Genomic DNA, 20242 nt, shown 5'->3' on the forward strand with positions numbered 1-20242 from the left:
CTCGTATAACTTCTGAGATCGATGCACTCATACAGACGGACAGATAGGCGGACAGGGCTCAGCTGGTCGCCATGATCAAGAATATATGTACATATGTATATACTATGTGGGGTCTGCGATGATTCCTTCTGCCTGTTACATGCATTTAACAAAGCCATTATACCTTTTTATCCCATTTTCATTGGGTTGAGGGTATAAAAGTTATTGAAAAGTCGGAGCCGCAGAATGTGCTTCGAAGCAATCCCATATAACAGAGTTCTTTTAAAATATTAATTAATTTTAACATATATTATGAATATGTTAAATATTAGCAGTTAAAGAAAAGCAATTGATAATTACAATAAGTAAAATATGTATATACATACATCTCAAAGTCTGTGATGTAGCAGTGGTGTTAACACTTTAACAATTAGAAAATACTTTTTGAATTGAAATCGAATAATTTCATTTAAGAAGCTAGTTTTCTATCCTTCGGTGAATGATATACATATATGTATGTACATACATATACTGTCTTTCAATCCAAATCTAGCATGACTGAACAAACAATAGTCTTAATTAAATGACGACTCACATATGTACATATGTACATATGTATATGTATAGACAGTTCTGGGAGTCGCGAGGCCGCGTCATTTGCTGCTCGTTTACTTCCTGTCTGGCTAATTGGATAAATTTGCGGTTTAGTGGCGGATCAATTGTACTTATATTTCTTACAAATATGTGTGTACATTGACTTTATAAAGTGACCCACTTTAAAGAACTGATATCGATAGTCTTTATATGGCTCACCTGAAGTCTTCTGGCCCTTACTGTTTAGGAAGACAGACACAAATTAGCGCAATCAGAGAAACAACACGCTCCTTTGGTCGAAAGCCGGCGCGGCTGACACCTGTTAAGCTTTGGTGAAAAATGAAGGAGAGTGTCCATTCGGAGTTGACATATTTATTGTTATCAATTTGATTCTGTTTGGCAGCTGTAGTGAGTATTTCGCCAAATGTGTGTTCGATTTTCAATATTTCATGCGCTTGGTGTCATTTTGTAAACATGTATGTACATATGTATGTGTCTGTCAATTAAATATTCATTTAACCTCAAGCAAAAAGGTGAATCAAAGAAGATTCAATTATCATAATATGCTGATCTGTGTTACTTTCCTTACCTTGAACACATATGTATGTACATATGTACATATGTATGTATGTATATTCACAAATTACATCCATACGAATCGCCTATTTACAGGAGCATAACGGTATTGACAGCGAAAATAAAGTCAAATAGCACATGCAAGCTCTGCTCTCAGCATACGCACACACTCGCAGTCCCACTTGCGCTCACTCTCGCACTCACACCCACCCTCGCACGCGCACTCACATTCGGACTCACACAATGAAGGCAATCGAGCAGAATCATTGCCGTTGGCAGTTTTCTTCAGAATGATTCAAGAGGAAGGCGGGCACACTTCAACAGGCGATAACAACAAAAACAACAACAAGAACAGTAAACGAAAAAGACGACAACGACGACGGCGTCGTGACGCCGACATTGACGTCGACGCTTCGCACACAACAAGTGGCAGCGGATACCACCACAGCTGCTTTTGCTGCGGCGATTGCTGCTTCTGCTGGCGCTACGGCATTTGTGTCTGCTGCCCTTTTACATCGCATTCCACATCCTGACGCAGCGAAAGGCGCTTTGGGCGCGCTTCGTGCTCCGTTCTCAACTATGCTTCAGTGCGAGATGAATTCTCGTGGCTGATGGACGTGTGTTCCTGACCACGCTTTCAGTGCAGTACCCGCCAGACACTTGTTGTATTGCACTTTACGAGAATATATTAGTCGGTGCTCTCATTGCCTGATGGAAAATGTAGTTTCATAAATGTTGCGACAAGCGCATAATAAGTGCATGCCACAACTTGAAGTTCAAGCACACGACTCGAAAATGTGTGACGGATGTAAGTTAATAGTTCAATTCACATAACTCAATACATATACATATATATATATATAGGATCAATATCAGTCACCAATCTGAGACACTGTACAAATTGTGAACGGAATTGCTTCCCCAACCGTAATGTTTGCTTTGTGTCTCTGGGGCTATTCTCTGAAATACATGTAATTTTCTGTGTGTCTACGCATTTCTGAAATACCCTATTTAGAAGCAGTGCCCGCGTCCATTGCTTTAAGTTGTAGTAGAAGTATTAAAGCATAGCGGAAACAATTCAAACAATTCATTACTTATTGTCATATCTTAACTATCCGCAGAAACCCTTCAACACTTTCAAACGCAGCAATAACCCAGATATTGATTGGTACAGTACGGTACGGAGCAACAGATACTGGCTAACTAAATCAATCAACAGGTAACTTATTCTGCTATAGTTCTGCGTTAATTCCCTTTCCACAAAACTGTTGTTTCTGAATTTGACAGAGGCTGTGAAGCAATCAGTCGCAACCCCAAACGACCCAGGTAATTATTTCTATATTCATAGATTCATTGTTTTTTTTTTTTTTTTTTCAAAATGCATATATATGCATTTTGCATTACGACCCAGGTAATTATTGCTATATTCATAGATTAATTGTTTTTTTTTTTTTTTTTTCAAAATGCATATATATGTGTCCTAGGTATTCATTAAAGTACATGCCTAATTAGCGAATTCCAAGGTGCAATTATTTGTACTCCCTGTACAAATGATAGAACACTGTACACATGTCGAGGTGTTTCAATGTCGCACTCAAACACTACTTGAGGCTTAACTCAAATTGATTTGAAAAATCTGAAAAATGTTCACTTTTTAAATAAAGTTGCGTGTTAGAGAAAATGCGCGGATGAACTAAGTTGTATGCAATGAACGCACGCTATACAAGCTACGTCTCGTATCACAGCGTTCGTCGTATCTGCGAAGATATATGTAGAAATATCAACTAAACAGTTTTCCATCAATTCGCATATCAAGTCGAAAAATCATAGAACGCCACTATTGATTCCAAACATCAATGATAGGAAATCCTACTTCAGAGACAGTACAAGATATTCGACTTGGCTTCGTTTCCGGTGATTTGCTTTGTCAGTATGCCTCTATTTCGGCGTAGGTGGATAACTACCATAAATGTTTTTGCTGTAACCGCTAGATAAACTATTTGAATGAATGAATTTCTTTTCATGAGTTTTATTTAGCAACAGCAAATATTAGGCCACTCGCAGCGTGAATCTGTAGATACCTGGCACGGAAACTCGGGCAGGGTATTGCCTAGTCGGCCACCGTCAAATCGCCAAATAGAGCATTTACGTGTATACTCATCAGCCTCTCAGTTGTGAACTAAGGGCACACGCGACGTATGCGCCATGTGAGCGTTGTATAAATTAAATTTTATTTACAATTGAAATTGATGATTCAAAATAAGGTTGTCGGCGTGATATAAATGCACGCCTCCCATCCTTGTATCACTGATTCTGGAAATGCGTTCTAAAGCTTTTAAAATCTGCATACATTTTCTATTTCTATACTAGTTATAATATTCTTTCCCACGCCCGAAAAGAATCGCATGCCCATTGCTAATAAATATTACAAAGAAATAAATTAATATAAGACACTTTGAAATTGCATTCATTTAAAAAGCCACGGGCTGTCTGAAATGCCCAGCGCCAACACGCGCAAAAATCTAAAGCAATTAAAAAAATAAAACAAAAACTAAAAAATACTATTAACATCAAAACAAAAACAAAAATCATTAAAATAGTGCCAAGCGACACGACAACGAATTTAGTTTGAGTTCAGAGCCCCGACTCGACGGCAGAATCCCAATCAGTAAACATCATTTCGTCGATCCGATTAAAATTAAAAGAGAAGTTGATCAACAAATAAATAAGCATAAAAAGTGACTAATGTAAGATGTTTGCTAACCGAGAACTAGTGTAAGAACACACGCAAAGCGGAAACATCTTAAGCATCTCTAAGATACTACTAATAAGACTGTATCGAGACCACTACGGTAAGAATAGGTAATAGGCAGTATCTGTGAAATTCCCATTAAGTTTGGTATATATATATATACTAGCTGGCCCGGCAAATGTTACATTGCCCTATCCATTATTTCTAGGTGAAAAATTGTTGAAAGCTATGCTGTTCAGGTTGGGATACACTCTGATTTATTTATAAATCGGATTTTCATTCAAGCACCTTGTGGTAAACGACATTCTATTTTCTTTGGCCAGGTGCAAGAACAAATAATGCGGATGGTTTGCCAACACGTGAGCATGCCACGTACAAACTCAAATGGCATATCTGTTGCGATCATCGGAATCCTAGGAATAAGAACTTCATCTTTAAATTTTCCTTTGACTATCGACGCGTGAATCACATGGCTTATCAGTTTTCTTATCACCAAACGCGTTCAATTGCACAATTTTGGTTGGTTTAAATGATAAGCATGATAACTAACTGTGCGGTGGTAAACCAGGCACATCCAAGGAGTTCAAAAATTCAGTTGGATAATCAGTGGCTTCTTCGCTTGTTACACAGTCGATAGATTTGAATGAATACAGAGTACCAACGATTTTATTTTGAATTATAAGATTAAGGTCATCCACATCTTTATTTTTAGCCGCCAAAATTGCTCGCTCTTTTAACCATTTAGTATTTTTGCGGAAAGCAATGATATTCGGAAATACTTTGTTGACAAGCTCTTTTAATGAGAAGCACGAATTAAGGCCCTTCTTTGCTGGGTACTAACGCGGCGCCTTTCTCAGGCGATTTCTCGTTCTTCGTCAGATAATTGACTCGCGATATTCCGTTGCCTAATTGCATTATGGGTCCGCCGGGAAAGATTAGATCTTCTAGGATCTAATAGTAATACTAAATATGCCCTCGCACAAAACCACATAAAACAATCGATGTTTGAGACAAACAAATATTTTATTATTTTTATCAATTGTGCTTTTTTATGAATAGTCAGGTTCGCCTGAAGCTGTGCCGTAGACTGACTGACTACATTTGTTTATTTCTATACTATTGTATGATATGAGAGCAGGACCGAAAACTGTCACTGTCATCAAGCCTACTGAGTATCAATGGAAGTTTGAATCTTTAGGGAAAAGTCGCGTTTTTCAAGTATTCATAAAATTTTTTCAGTATTTTTAAGATCTAATATCCTACACGTAGCGGAGACAAATCCAACGAATCAAAAACCATGAAAATTGGTCCAGCAGATCTCGAGATATAAGTGTAGGAACACTTTTACACAATTTTTATATATATGTATATATAGAATATAGATAAAGATTATTCGAAAATATGCCTCCACAAAAACTGTATATATACATACATATGTATGTAGGATATATACATATGTATATATATGTATATGATATATTTTAAATAGGGCCGATTCTTTGGCTGGCCTATAGCTCATTTTGACCTTGGAAGGACCTAATGAGATGGCGACGAAAATGATGATGATGATAATGAGTAAAGATTCATTGCTGCAGGTGGTTAGAGTTTTGCAACTTGGTTTCATTGAATCAATTCAGTAATACTAAAAATATAGCATTTCCCATCAAACAATTTTAGATGCTGCCAAGTGGGCGAATCATTTTCCATCTTGCTCTCAATTATGACTGCGCTTTGATTTAATTGACTGCGACCTAATTCAATTTTGGGAAAGTCGCACCCAGCAGCTCTTAACTCTGTTAAATGTCGAATGCGGAGTTCTGAATTAGGCAAAGGAGACCCAACTTTTTAGGAAGCGCCTTCTCCTCATCTCAGAAGGCTCTTTATAGTCGTGGGCGTGTGTGGGTGTATGCCACTGTGTGCATGGGAACTGGGTGGGTGGTGTCCTCTAAACGAATTACATGTTGAATTCAATTTGCCTTTGCGCCGTGCGCCTCGCATTTCGAAGAGCTTGTAAATTTGAAAAGCGAGAACGAATTTAAAATTGGAGGAGCAAATTAAATAGATATTTAAATTTGGGCACAATGTCTCACGACTGCGTGCATATACATATATTTGAACTGCAATTATATTTGGATTATTGTACGAAATGGCTAGCATTGGGGAAATCATATTCGATTCATACGACTGCTGCGCAGTAATTACATTATAATAATACAAAAACAAAACCGAGCCATATAATTTTTGTTTAATTAATAGAACTCATTGGGGCGGAATACGACACAAGCCAATGATATCTAATGCGCATTCCAAGCAGCTTACATTTCTGATTACATTTTAAAGACAATCCTCTTATATTGGAATCTGATAAGACTCGTTCGTTCGTTTACCCTAGCAATAAGCGGCTAGCGACGCAATGCAATCATCGACTGATGCGGGCAACGATGGCACACGTAAATACCCAGCACAGCAGCAGCATAGCCAGGCGCAATCAGCAGCAGGAGCCGCAGTGGGAGCTCGAGGAGGAGGGGCAACAGCAGAAGACACAACCACCAATCAGACGACGTCCTTTACCATAAATGACAACAGTCAGTCTACCAGTTTGGCGAGCAAAAATCCGTTTAAGCAACAGTTTGACAGCTATCAACAAAATGGCAACATGGACACGGAGTGTGGAATTATGGGCACTGGCGGAGCTGTTGGCAGAGAGAGTCAAGAAAGTCAACCTTACGGAGCCCGCAAGCTAGGCAGCAGTCAACCGCCGCCGGATCAATACCGACAGGAGGATCCACGTGCAGCTGGGACCTGGTCAGCCGCCAAGTCATGGATGGTCAGCTGGCGTGGCTCCAACCGGTTGGTTCTGGTCATTGTGGCCATAGCTCTGCTGCTCGACAATATGCTACTCACAACTGTCGGTGAGTAGAATGATGCATGCTCGACTCCTTAAATAAACAAATATACATATATATATACACACATATGTATGTACATAAATAAATTCTACATACATACATAAATTGTAAAGAGGACAGACTTCTACCCATTAGCCCATTAGCATTTCATAGCCACTTATCCTGGCAGCCACTTGACAATCACCTGCAGCGCAATCAACTAGAAAATTATTCACTTCTATTCCGTGATAGGTTTTTATCTTCGCTTTACCCATAAAATTACCAGAATGCGGCACTTAAGCTAATGAATCTTTCCATTTTGTCTGTCATTCAACAAACAGTCCGTCTTCAGCTCATCTATCCAGCTGTCATTGAATGCTGTTGAGCGATGCCTGGGGATTGTGGCTAGCATTTGGGATGTTGTGTTATGCATTGCGTTTTGTGAGCATTTATGTTGATCAATACATACCCATATCATGTGAATGAAATGAAAGCGGTCGCCATAATTCACAATGGTAATTTACAGGCGCTAAACAAACTTACTCAATCTATCGATATACATATCTATCTATCGATGTATATTTCAATTTTAAGCATTCCTAAACTAATTCTGCCAAATCAACTCTCGAATCCCCAGCCACAGCTAAAATCAACAACAACAACAGTTTATCAATTGCTCAAGCACCATTACTCAATAGCGATGTATGTACATACATACATTGCTCGTCACAATTAAGAGCCGACACAGACAGAGAAAGATTGGGATTGGGATTGGGGTTTCGGTTGTGTGTGGTGGGAAATCAATGAGAAGTAAATAAGGGGAAGGGACTCTTAAAGTGCGGACAGTCAATTAAATAGACACGCGACCACAGCTACTTCTGCGTGTGACACTAAACCTACCAAGGGATACGTTCGCTGGGGGTCATCGGAGAGCGGACAACGAACAGCGAACAACCCAAGTGCTTATGTCAAGTGTCTGGACAAACACGTGGACATCAAGTGGACGATGGACGATGGACGATGGATGGATCGCAGGACTATGCCAGTCTGGCAGTCTTTGCTGCGGCTGACAACACAAAAAGCGATTGAAGCTCCGTACTTTTATTTTTTTCTTTGTGTTAAATGTTCATGAATGTATGTATGTATATCAACAAGTAGGGGTTGCACCCAGCCGAAGACAAATAGCTAGACGAATGCGGCACTTAAGTAACTTGTTGATAGATACGGAAGTGAATGTCAAAGCAAAAGTAGAAAAATGTTCAGAGAGCGCACAAAAGTCACAAAAGTAAATTTACTCAACCCCTCCACCACAGAGCCCATAGCTCCTGTTCTGCTCCCTACTTCTCTCCTCTCCTTTCCTATAATATCCTATCCTCTTTTAGTTTCCTCTGCCTCCCCTTTGCTTTCACTTACATCAAATCAAAGTTAGCTCTGAATGTTGGACGGCAAGGGATGCACGGTGTTTAGTCGAGTGCTGCCTTAGGGGGAGTTCAGAATGGGGAAGGTTACAGTAAATATGCTTTTAGCGTTTGACTTGAGGCATTTCCACTTAAGTGCTTTCTCTCTGCCGTTAAAGGTGTTGAAGTGAAAATTGCGAGAAATACACGGTTATTACATTTGATCTTCGGCAATGAGCATAAAATTCTCATAAATTTGATTAAGCTGCGAAAAGGACTTCCCGAATACAGGGCTTGGTACGAGCATGTGATTAGGCCAGTGCCTTGATTTATGCTCGGGTTAGACAGAGACGGAGCGTTATCTGTTAGTGGGGGCAGCTAACAGTCTAATAGCGGACTGTGCTAGAAGATAAGATACCCCATACGTAATTCATGGCCCCGAAGGACCTTTCACACACTCCGTATGTAGAAGATATTTTATTCGTAATTCGAAAAAAACTATATATGTATATTACTAAATATTGTTAAAAATCAAGTCATTCCGCAGTTCAAGCATGTTTCTTATTTAATTATATTTGTCAATAATCAACACGCATCACCTTTATACTTGGCTTGTTTTTTCGCGGAATCGAAGCTCTCCAGGGAATCCTCCGATCGATGTTTGGTGGGCGTGGAACCCAATGAGCGTGCTTTTAGGGCTTTATCATTACTCCCTGGCGTTAGACTGAGCAAATCATAGGAGCAATCCGACTCCTTTCTTGTGAGGGAAGCGGTGCGTGCAAAGGGAAAATAGTCATTAAGCTGACGCTTTATAGCATCCTTATTAATAGTGTTCTCCCAAATCTGCTTTTGTATTATGTTGCTGTAGCGCGCCTCGAAGCTGTGCTGATGGTGCAACAGATTCGAAGTGTTGCGCGAACTCCTTCTTGGCTCCACTTGTTTCGCTTCGGTGCTCTGCTGCACTCCATTCTGTCGACTGCAGGCGGACGTCCTGCCCGAGGAGTCGTCATCAGTTGACATTTGTCAGTCGTACTAATTACCGGAAAATTAAACACAGAAACAATATTGCTTAGCCGCAATATCAAAAGGCTCTGCTACGCTTGCCGAGCCGAGAAAATCCTTGCAACCTGCCTCGTTCGCTTCTGAAACGTGAGTAAGTCACGGCACGCGGCTATGTCGCCATTTCTGCCAGGCCGCTTGTTTTGCTGCGCATTTTCCTTGCCAAACTGGCGAAAACTCAAATGTCAGGCACAAACTTTTGTTTAGCTGTGTTGCGCTGTAATTGCGAGCGTGCCTTTTGTCTTTTAGAGCTTTGCCGTGCGGAAAAGTTGTGCGAGGCCTTTAGGGCATACGGTGATACATCCTCCTCCCTCGACCATGCCCATTATGGTGACAGATATCACCAGTCAAAGCTCACGAAATCACTGTGGTAAAGTTATTTCACGAATTTCCACATTGCGGCAAAAGGTAAAGCGCAGGTGTGCTAGGTGTCGCCTGTGGCCTTGTATGACGTTCGTCTGCCTCTTAGCCTTAATTTATATAATTCAGTTCGATTTGTGAATGCTTATTATAAAAGTGTATCATATTTATATTATGCCAATAATTGATTCTTGTCTATTTGCGTATGGAAAATAATATCATTCATAGTAAGAGAGCTCAGGCATTAGCATTAACACTTGGCAGTTTACATACGGTGAAGAAATGTACACAAATAGGCACGCATTGACATGAGAAAGTCCATGCTTTAGTACCTATGTGGCTCAAGAGCTCAAGAGCTAAGTTCAAAATAGTTGAATAAATTTGAATAAAAGTGCTAAAAAGAAGTGTGTATTATTTTGCAGCCCTGCAAAGAGTTCTTAGGGACTTACGCCTATAACTGTGGAGATAAAGCTTTGATTGACAAGTTTTTCGAACAAGGCTAAAGCATCGTCGTGTTAAATTTGGCGCTCATACTCTAAAAATGGGAAAGTCAAAGAATATTTTTCGATATGCCTCACCCTCATTTCTGGTATACCGTAAAATGCATTTTTCGATTTGCCACGCTTCTAGTGAAAGGATCGGAAAAATTGTCACATTTTATCATTCGAGGGTATTCACAAGTATATGTTCAAAATTTCAAGTCTTAGCTTCAACACCGCAAAAAATATTAAGAGTGCTATAGTCGAGACTGCTCGACTAGGAGATACCTGAACCCTCCTTTTATGCATACATACATGCATCCACACGCACGTCTAAAAACGGGCTCTGCTAACTGCGCAGTAAGACGCGACTGCGCTGGGCTGCGTTGCGATGTGGGCAATATTAATTTTTAGACGTAGAATCTTAGTGAAACTTTCAGAATGTAATCATAATGTTCAAACGTACATTCCAGAGCACAAGTCTCTAGTACTTGAAATACGTTTTTTACAAATTGTGTGAAAAGGGGGAGTGGTATCTAAAATCTATAAATTACAAAATGTATTAAGCATATACATAGTAAATCTGAAGTCTCCGAAAAAAAAAAAAAATACTTATGTATACTGCGTATGGTTACACGAGTATGTACGCCAAATTTCAGCGCTCCAGCTATTATAACTTCTGAGATCGACGCACACATATGGACGGACGGACGGACGAAGAGACGGACAGGCTATATCGATTCAGCTCGTCGTGCTGATCAAGAATATATATACCTAATGGGGTCTGCGATGATTCCTTCTGCCCGTTACATATTTTTTAACAAAACCATTATACCCTAATTTCCCATTATCAATGGCTTCAAGGTATAATAACTCAATTCAAATCAAATCTTGAGTACCTCCAAACTTGCAAGCCAACAGCAAAACAAGCCAAAACTTCGCGCAATTCGTTAAGGAAAACTCAGACTTATCGGCATGATTTAAAAATAGCGCTCTCTATGACAGCAGACAAGGGATACAGAAGCAAACAAAGTCAAAGGACTTTTTGTTTTGTCGCTCACAAATCCTTGACATAGGATGTCAGCAGTTGAATGCTACTAATTATGTAAGACATTAAATCAGTATACAAGGATATTTGCGGAATACGCAATACCCGGAAATACTTTTGAAGGCCAGAAAAAATGACAAGACGACAAGTGGGAACTGCGGAGCAACTCGGAGAGTTCAAATTTGACTTTATTGGAAATGCAGAATCGACGCCTAGAAACGCAGTTCACTCAGGCTCGCGCTAAGGGCGTCCTCATTGGCTGTCGTTGCGGCCAGGAGAAAGCCCTTCTTCGGCAAGCTGGGCATGAAGATGTGCAACTGCTTGCGGCTCTCGTGGTGGCTGGCATTCAATTCCCGACTGCTGTGGGGCGGTGTACGCGCGACGTCTACGGCTGACGGAGCAGCAGCGCCGTTGTATAATCTCGCGGCGGACAGTTGGCCGGCATTGCGTCGCGTGGTGCCGGGGCTCTTGCTAAGCGCACAGAGGTCAATGTTGCGCGGCGGACGGTTGAAGCGGACGGGGACGCCCTCCTTGTTGAAGACGATGGTTATGGGCTTAGCATTGGAGGGGTTGGGGCAGTAGTTCATCACTGCGTGCTTTGCTGCGTGAGGCTTTCGAGGAGTTTCCCGCTGAATAATAGTGCGTTTCAAGCCCATAGCTCGTTGACTCTGCCGACTAATCCGCCGACTGCCTGGAAGCACTGCACTGTTAATGATGCCACTGCCGGGCAGCGACGTCGAGCTCTTTACAATGTCTGCTCTCCCCGCCAAATCGAGCCAGTTGATCACACGCTCGGCCAGACGCTCCTCCGGATTGGCAGGATGAGCCATTGCATGCAGCGCATCCTGCAGAGAGCTACGGCGTGAAAGCGAATTCGAGCTATGATCCGTTAGATGAGTCAGCTGATAGCCCTTTCCGCTGCTTAGCACCCAGGCGCGGCGCTTAACGTGACGTCTGCTGTGCAGCGCACTGAATGCAGACTGAACTTTGTTTGTCCCTGCTGCAGGCGCCTGGCCCGCTTGGAGGTGCTGCTGCTGCTGCTGCTGCTGCTGCTGGTGCTGCAAGGTAAGCTTAGTGGCGCCTAGCAGAAGGTACTCATCCAGTGTATAATCAGCACCGTACTCTAAGGCCGTTGGCTTTCCGTGAAAGTCGCTTAAGTCGCTTTCACAGCTGACGCCTGCCCGTAGTGGGTTTGCTCCATTAATATTTAGCTGGTTGGGTATTCGTTTCACTTACCACCCCGTTTTGCGCTCTGTCGCTGTCGCTCGCGCGGCTTATAGTCGAGTATAAAGTGGCGTCTGTGGCTGCGCCCCTTGTCCTCGATCCGCTCCAACCAAACAGAACGCACAAACAATGGTCGACTGGCCGACTCCCAAATGAAGCGCGCTGGCTCCCTCATGGTATGGGCCCTTCTCTCTCTTTTGCATGGGCAAAGCCCCTTCCTACTTGGCAATTAAATACAACAAAAAACCAAAATGTCCTTGTTGCTGTCGCAGTTCCTGTCGCTGTTTATGTCGTGCGCCTGCCTACACTGCCAGCTGCTGTCTCACTGCAGTTACTGTTGCCGTTACTGTCGCCGTTGCTGTGATTGTGGCTGTGGCTGTGGCTATGGCTGTTTGCTTGGCGACGCCGCCGCAAAAAAACTTTCCTGTCACTAGGGATGGTCGATAGTCACTGAATGGATAATCTCCAGAGTATATGTTTAGTTATTCCAAGTAGCCTCGTCCCGTATGGGCGACAACATTTATAAGAATTTCTTCTGTCGGACCTCGAGTCATTAATAATTTGGACGGCACGCTATTTAGTAGCTTTGATAGATAATCCATATATAATAGCTTGATATAATAATATATCGTTTTAAGATATATCATTTTTGCTATTGGCTTTTCAACACGGGTATATATGATTCACTTTTCACTCAGCCCGTGCCTTCGGTCAGCCCATGGTCCTTAATGTTTGTTTGTCTTAGCTCCCCTCACAAGGCATTCAGCTTTGACTTAAGCGTATTCGACACGCGAAATGCAGCCCTCCCAGCCGATGCCCAATCTCCAATCCTCAGTTTTCATTCCTCTGCTCCATTAACCGTTCGTCAGCTGCACGTGCCATTCGACATTTGAATGTCTGATACTCAGGACAGTTTACTACTCGCATGGTAGCTGACGACTCGGAGTCACCGCAGTTGCACGGAATTTTTTTCTTTTCGTTGAAATGGCTTGCTGAATCATATATGGCGCATTTTACATTGTAGACGTTATGAAAGAATAACAGCACTATATATTTTGGGAGTGTTACTATATGGCATGACCAATTACATTTCCAAAGCCTATAAGGGCACCATTTCTCTCAGTCTTGAAGTCACCGAGATACACGTATGGGAGCTATGTATTTCTGAATTAGCGCGATGCTACACTTAAGGTTATGCATGTCAAAAAAGGAATTATTTCTGCACGCCAAGAAATTCATTGCAACCAAAAGAACATAAATAGTCTAGGCAGTTACAGAATAATAGTGGGTGCTACAGAGGTGAGTGCTTTGGTTATCTCTTTTTCAAATAGCTGCCTAATGATAACTTTATATGATTCGCATCAAATTGATTATGAGACAAATGCAATACAAAAGGAGTAATGAGTAATGAAAGGTTGGTAGCATACAAACCTGATTGGTTGAACAGCTAACCAGCTCTCGTCGAGCACACCGCAGTGCTGTCTGTGCGCTATCCGCAAACTCGGGCAGCAACAACACTTCAAATCAAACAATGACGACCCTTGGCATCAGTAATCGGCCAGCACTTACCAACTTGAATTTCAAATTGAAACATGCCCATAAACTTGGCCCTATGTGAAGTGCCGCTGACTCGCATTATGCCAGCAAATGCAATTACAGTAGTGAAACGAGCCCCATTTCAATGTAGAACGCATCCCACTGTCTCCGGGTGTTGATAATAAATGTAAACATAGTCGAAACATGCAATAGACTTGTAGGACATGGCCACAGACACAGGCACGGGCAGAATTGGCGGCGGGGACAGACATCCAAGTGCCTCCTAGGGGAACGGGGGAATGGAAGGGCGAGCCAGCCAACAGAGGTCTACACTCACATGCTTCCGGTTACATGCAGCAAATGCGAAATTTTTGCAACCTTTGTTGGCATGGCCGAATAACTCAATTAGGGGAAGCAATCTGCTCCCTGCAAAGATGCCTAGAAGCCATTATAACTTTTAGCAGGAACAATTTTACGCGGCCTCTAAATGCAATTAGAGGAACGGCTGAAGAAAATTGCTTTCGTTGCGTCATTTAACAGCTACCCGTTAGGCTAATTGTACGTAAATTCTTTGTTGCAACTCAATTACAAAGCCATTACCCGACTCTCTCCGTTATATAGTGCCCATCATACCCGAGTTTTTATACGACATACGACATCCGGACGCACCTCTTGACAGCTACCCGCGTACTCCCCTCACTCTCAACACGCCTCCCCCGCCCACGACCTGTCCATGTAAGGATGGTGCTAATGATGAGACGGCCCCGTTAGAGATTGTCACGCCAAGCGCCGAAGGTAGATATAATATAATCAAATGTTAGATTCTCCCAGATACCAAGCAGTCCATGTCTTCTATAGACAATGAAACGTATTATCGTGAGCTGGAGGAACGGCATAATGAATTGGTCGGCGAAACCGTTGAGGTAGGCCTCCTTTTTGCATCGAAGGCGATTGTGCAATTGCTGGTTAATCCGATTGTGGGACCCCTGACCCATCGGTGAGTTATTAATGGCTCGTTTATTGAATAGTGATCAATAAATTGCTATAAGCCTAACAAACATTATATCTCCAATTACAGCATAGGCTATAGTATACCAATGTTTGCCGGCTTCGTAATAATGTTCCTCTCTACGCTGAGTAAGTGCTCAATTAAGAATCTTTCATTGTATCTGTAATATCTGTAATATGTTGCTTTCTTCTTTCTAGTTTTTGCCTTTGGCCGCTCATATCTGGTCCTATTCATTGCTCGAGCCCTTCAGGGCATTGGCTCATCGTGCTCCTCCGTTTCTGGCATGGGAATGCTTGCAGATCGCTTCACAGATGACAAAGAACGCGGCAATGCCATGGGCATTGCTCTTGGTGGACTCGCACTTGGTGTCCTTATTGGTCCGCCCTTTGGGGGTGTTATGTACGAGTTCGTCGGCAAGTCGGCGCCGTTTCTAGTGCTGGCTGCGCTGGCCTTGGGCGATGGATTACTGCAGCTGTTCATGTTGCAGCCGTCCATTCAGAAGGCTGAGTCAGAGGAGCCACCATCCCTGAAAAGTTTGATAAGCGATCCATACATCCTGATAGCTGCTGGGGCCATAACTTTCGCTAACATGGGCATTGCCATGCTAGAGCCGTCCTTACCGTTATGGATGGTTGACAACATGGGGGCAACACGCTGGGAGCAGGGGGTAGCGTTTTTGCCCGCTTCCATTAGCTATTTGATTGGTACAAATCTCTTTGGGCCACTTGGACATAAGATTGGAAGATGGTTTGCGGCCTGCCTGGGCCTGGTTATCATTGGCGCCTGCTTAATATTTGTATGTATCTTCCCTAGACTTCTAGACTCCCTTTTCAATGCCTTCCTGTGCAGATTCCCATGGCTACCTCTATTACGCACCTGATTATTCCTAATGCTGGCCTTGGCTTTGCTATCGGCATGGTTGACTCATCGATGATGCCGGAGCTGGGATACCTTGTGGATATTCGGCACTCGGCTGTTTACGGCAGCGTCTATGCCCTGGGTGATGTTGCCTTTTGCGTTGGCTTTGCGGTCGGCCCGGCTCTATCTGGTTCCCTTGTAAAGAGTATTGGGTTCGAGTGGATGTTGTTCGGCATCGCCATACTCTGTTTCTTATATGCACCTCTATTGACGCTCCTCAAGAACCCACCAACCAGCGATGAAAAGAAGGTGCGTATGGCTAGAGAGGCTGCTGCAACTGCTCAAGCTGTTCTAAATGATGCAAAAGCAAAAGAAATTCAATTCTGCCCATCCATTAACACTTCAGTCGATGTGGAAGGCAAAACGAATGAGGCGTTTGAAAGTGAACGATTATGATTACCATATTTTTTTCTTTGCTAAGACTCCTTATATTAACTGACATGATTACTTTGTAAACCTTTTCATAGTTTCCGTACATTGTATACATATTTACATCAGTATTTATGATTTAATTGTATGTGTTTGTGTAGGTATGGATTTTGTTAGTCCTTGTTTTGGTTGCTAAGTTCGTAAAAATATACTTCCATTTATGCTACTTTCCCCGTTTTATACTCGAAGTCTAAGAATAATAACTAACCATTACTCATCCCTTAACCGTTACAGTCGTTAATATATGGACGCGATCGCTCCCAGGTACGTTATGTAACCTATCAAAACTACGACGACGACGAATAATCGACCAATTTAGTTAAATAATCGAACTCCTCGGCAATGTCATTTAAAAATGACCAAAAAAAAAAAAAAGTTGAAAAATACTAAAACAGAACAAATCAACGCAAACAACAAAATTAATAAAAAGGGAAAAGGAAAATTCAACCAAAAATATCAATATTATCATATGAGCTCAAGTAATTTGCTATGATTGTTAGACTTTAAAGTTGCACATTTACGCTTCAGGTTAAACGCAATGCTTACAATATCTATATATATGAGAAGGCCGTTATGAAAAACTTGCAATCAAATATTAATAATTATTATACTCAGACAAAAATAATGAACACTTTATGTAAAGTAAGACAAAGGAGAAAACTAATTAAATAAGAAAGTATATCAGAAAATGATGGATGAACACACTTTGTTCATAAAATGAAAGCATACAAATCCGCTTGAAGTAGATAACTTTTAAAGCCGAATAGATTACTGAGTTAGTCTACGAATTGAGTGAACTTTTTAATACTGTAGAAAACATAAATATAATTGTTTTGGTAGTGAAGAAAACAGTATTGAGCAAACGTTATACAGCAAAGCAGAGAATCTGTTTAGCTATTTGCTTTCATTACGCCTAAGTACATTTTACTCCCAGAATGGAAGGTACTTGCTTGCACAAAGTGCCCACAAATGCAATTGTTCGGTGTGGACTAAAACTCAGTTTAAAAAAAAACTAGACCAAATTCGTTTATGGAAAATATTTTTTTTTTTTTTTTAAGAATACTAAGGAATTGTATACGAAGTTGGCAACTAACTTCAGACGACAAAAGCAATATTGAATCACAGACGAATAAAGCTCATTTTTTGAACATTTAAGGCTGTTAGAAGGCCAATATAACTGTACTGTACACATTCAAAAACACACACAGAGATGACAGTTATGCTGACGTTGCAACAGTCGCAAATATTCACTTCATCGATTATCCGTTATTGACTATCGGCGTAGACACTGATGTTGACATTGTAGGGCTTTGGCAACTGCTCACCCGACCGGCTGTTGCCGCCGCAGCCTCCGCCGCTGAAGCTGCGCCTACACTCGTTAAGTGGACTCGTTCTTGCTGGCGAGGAATTGCGAACACGCACCTTATTCATGGAGAACTGCAAGTGCTCATCTGACGGCTTCGACGTCGTTATCCGAATGGGCATATTGTTTATTCGTGTGTACATGGGCTGGTTAGTGCTAACTGGCATGCCGTTTACGTGCAAATTAAGTAACTTGCGCTCGTTCGGATGAGTCGCCAAATGACCTCCAACGCTGCAGTTACTGCCACTTACGACGACGGTGGCATTGTAATTATTGGAGCTGCCCGAGCTGCGACGTTCCAATTTTCTCGATGGACTTTTGTCCGTCTGAGAACTTAATGTGGGTTTCGGGCGTTGAAATATTGTCAGATTCCGTGTGCAGTTTTGCAGTCGCTCAGCTCGAGCTGCATGCGCTCTCGATTGGTTTAGATGACATGGGGCCATTCCAGGCAAACGAACCGTCAAAGGTCGCCTCTGCAATTGTGGCGTCATAACAACGGACGAAGAGATTGAGGTAGGCATGGAAATGGCACGCATTGGCTGATGCTTCTGTCTATTATCAGAGCGGCAACGGTCCCATTCGCATTCCCTCTTCCTCTCTTCTATCACACGAGCACTGCGTCTTGTACTCTCCAATTCTTGTTGCTGGAGTCTCTCTCGCTGCCCGTCGAACTCTGCTGAGCGCTCATATTTTTGTCCATACACTCTCATAGGCGACTGATCCTTCAGCAGATCTGAACGACACGCTTGCACCACACGTTTTCCTTCTGAATGCAGCTCAGTCTTAAGCACATCGTACTGTCCACTGCCTGGCACCCAGTCTTCTGGCAGACTGAACTTGGACAGGCGCTTGTCAATGATAAAACAACCCGAGCTGCGAGGCGCTGTTTGCAAGTTAGGGACAATCTTACAACTGTCAGTATTGTTACGCAAACACGCATCTGCTTGAATATTAATTTTTAGGTTCTTGGTCAGTTCTGCCTCAGAATCAAAACCATTTATATTTATGTTGATCGCACAGCCGCTGCAAGTGCTAACGCTGCGCCTCGGTGACAGCTGAAAGGTGGATGTAGACCAATTTTTTTCGGGGCCTCTAACACTACAAACGGAAGCACTTCTACCCATGACCGCTCCCCCTGCCCTGCGGGTGGCACTTTTTGTATGGGTGGAGGTTTGATTCAAACTGGTGACGCTTTGGCCTCGAGGAACCTGATATTCGCGTCGATTGCAGGAGGACCGCAGCAGCGGCTGAGTAGGCACAGAATTCTTAGACCCAGAAGCTACAGTGGGTGCCAGTACGTCGCAAACTCTGTTTGGTTGCGTTCGAAAGCATTTGAAATCGCGCAGAAAATTACGACGTCGATTCTCAGCAAACGCACTCGAATGGGTCGCTGCAGCTGCCCTTGTTTCATCATTTCTGGCACTAAACTTTGGATTTTGGTAATATGTCTCAAAAGTAAGAGTCTTTGATTGGATCGATTGACTCGGTTGAGCCCGTTGGTAATTCTGGACTGGATATGCGGGTCGATCAGCGTAACGAAAGTTATACGATTGGATTTTAAATGGGTCGTTGTAAAAAATCTCCGCAGACTGACGACGTGAGTAATCGGTACAGGGAGCATCTGTCAATAAGAAGGCTTTGGAAATTATTTTCTTTAAAAAAAAATATATATATTTTTATATATATATATATATATATATATATATATATATATATATATATATATATATAAATATATATAATCTGAAGAGTATAACTTATTTACTCACACCATTCTCGACTCATTATATGCAAGAAATTTAGTACTTTTCAAGGACTTGGGCCAAAGTGGTACAAAGTAGTATTGCGCTGCATTCATCTAGATTTTTGAAAATATTGCTCATGTTAAAAATGAAAAATTTGTCAATGAAGACTTTGTTTAACTGTAATCTAAATGATTTTGGTCTGGTTTGTTGAGTTTTCGTAGCGCACATTTGAACTACATACATGAGCAACAGGGTGCAGATTTGTGCAGCATTTGGGTCGTAGGGACCAGCCTTCTTTAAGCAAATCAATTTAAAGTACATTAATAATACGACAATAGTATAGAATTGTTTTTCGTGTCGTTTATATTATTATAGCTAACTACTATATGAAAATAACCAATATATTATAAACATAGCCTAATACTAAATGCATAAATATATACATACATATATATGTATATAAGTATTATGTATATCTGACAAAATAAGGGAACTAAAAGGTCGAACTGCATCGGGCGTTTTTGCATTGATTAATCTTCGTTTTAATGTATGATGTATGCGCGTACAAATGATAATCATGTACACTTAATTCCATTTATTTCTTAACTTTAAAAGATTGAATGAATCAAACCGGATATTGACGCGAGTCACTTGAATGGCTGCAAGTTTCTCCACGCGTTGTAAGTCCTATTAAAGGCTACGTAAAATCCAAATACTTTAAACCATCAAATTGCCACCCAATGGGCATATTATCAACATTTTTATGCGCATACAACATAGCAAAGAAAATTTTATACATACATACATAATTGTCTTAATTAGCTGACGCAGTGAAAAAGAGCTTAAAAGCATATACACACATACCTACATACATATGTATGTTTAT

The 20242-nt window shown here is 41.6% G+C and overlaps 4 protein-coding genes across 8 annotated transcripts; 1 reads left to right on the forward strand and 3 right to left on the reverse strand.

The window, feature by feature from the left end:
- The first annotated feature begins 1643 nt into the window (after positions 1-1643).
- Vmat (Vesicular monoamine transporter) lies at positions 1644-17298 on the forward strand. 4 transcript variants are annotated; one of them, XM_018105208.3, is made up of 9 exons: positions 1647-1957; positions 2271-2368; positions 6294-6813; positions 14514-14687; positions 14751-14889; positions 14971-15029; positions 15099-15697; positions 15751-16068; positions 16483-17298. In XM_018105208.3, exons 3-9 carry the CDS (start codon positions 6315-6317, stop codon positions 16552-16554), a joined length of 1860 nt encoding a protein of 619 aa, XP_017960697.1. In that variant the 5' UTR covers positions 1647-1957; positions 2271-2368; positions 6294-6314; the 3' UTR covers positions 16555-17298. The 4 variants fall into 4 exon arrangements, with proteins under 4 accessions (XP_017960696.1, XP_017960697.1, XP_030243955.1 ...); XM_018105207.3 differs by lacking the exon at positions 16483-17298 and having other exon boundaries at positions 1644-1957; positions 15751-16321; XM_030388095.2 differs by lacking the exons at positions 1647-1957; positions 2271-2368; positions 16483-17298 and adding an exon at positions 3712-4001 and having other exon boundaries at positions 15751-16321.
- On the reverse strand, positions 8725-9565 carry LOC108654130 (uncharacterized). Its single transcript, XM_018105220.3, has one exon. The coding sequence runs from the start codon at positions 9204-9206 to the stop codon at positions 8772-8774; it is 435 nt and encodes a 144-aa protein (XP_017960709.1). The 5' UTR covers positions 9207-9565; the 3' UTR covers positions 8725-8771.
- On the reverse strand, positions 11302-12882 carry LOC149091266 (uncharacterized). The gene is made up of 2 exons (XM_089262133.1): positions 12369-12882; positions 11302-12309 (listed from the first exon to the last, which is right to left on the reverse strand). Exons 1-2 carry the CDS (start codon positions 12529-12531, stop codon positions 11345-11347), a joined length of 1128 nt encoding a protein of 375 aa, XP_089118259.1. The 5' UTR covers positions 12532-12882; the 3' UTR covers positions 11302-11344.
- Positions 17299-17408: 110 nt separating the features above from the next.
- On the reverse strand, positions 17409-19809 carry LOC108654131 (uncharacterized). 2 transcript variants are annotated; one of them, XM_089261100.1, is made up of 2 exons: positions 19381-19809; positions 17409-19232 (listed from the first exon to the last, which is right to left on the reverse strand). In XM_089261100.1, exons 1-2 carry the CDS (start codon positions 19394-19396, stop codon positions 17515-17517), a joined length of 1734 nt encoding a protein of 577 aa, XP_089117226.1. In that variant the 5' UTR covers positions 19397-19809; the 3' UTR covers positions 17409-17514. The 2 variants fall into 2 exon arrangements, with proteins under 2 accessions (XP_089117226.1, XP_089117225.1); XM_089261099.1 differs by having other exon boundaries at positions 17409-19247.
- Positions 19810-20242: the final 433 nt, after the last annotated feature.

This window comes from Drosophila navojoa, chromosome 5 (assembly GCF_054131105.1).
Source record: "Drosophila navojoa isolate 15081-1374.11 chromosome 5, UAZ_NAV_1.0, whole genome shotgun sequence".
Lineage (NCBI taxonomy): Eukaryota > Metazoa > Arthropoda > Insecta > Diptera > Drosophilidae > Drosophila > Drosophila navojoa.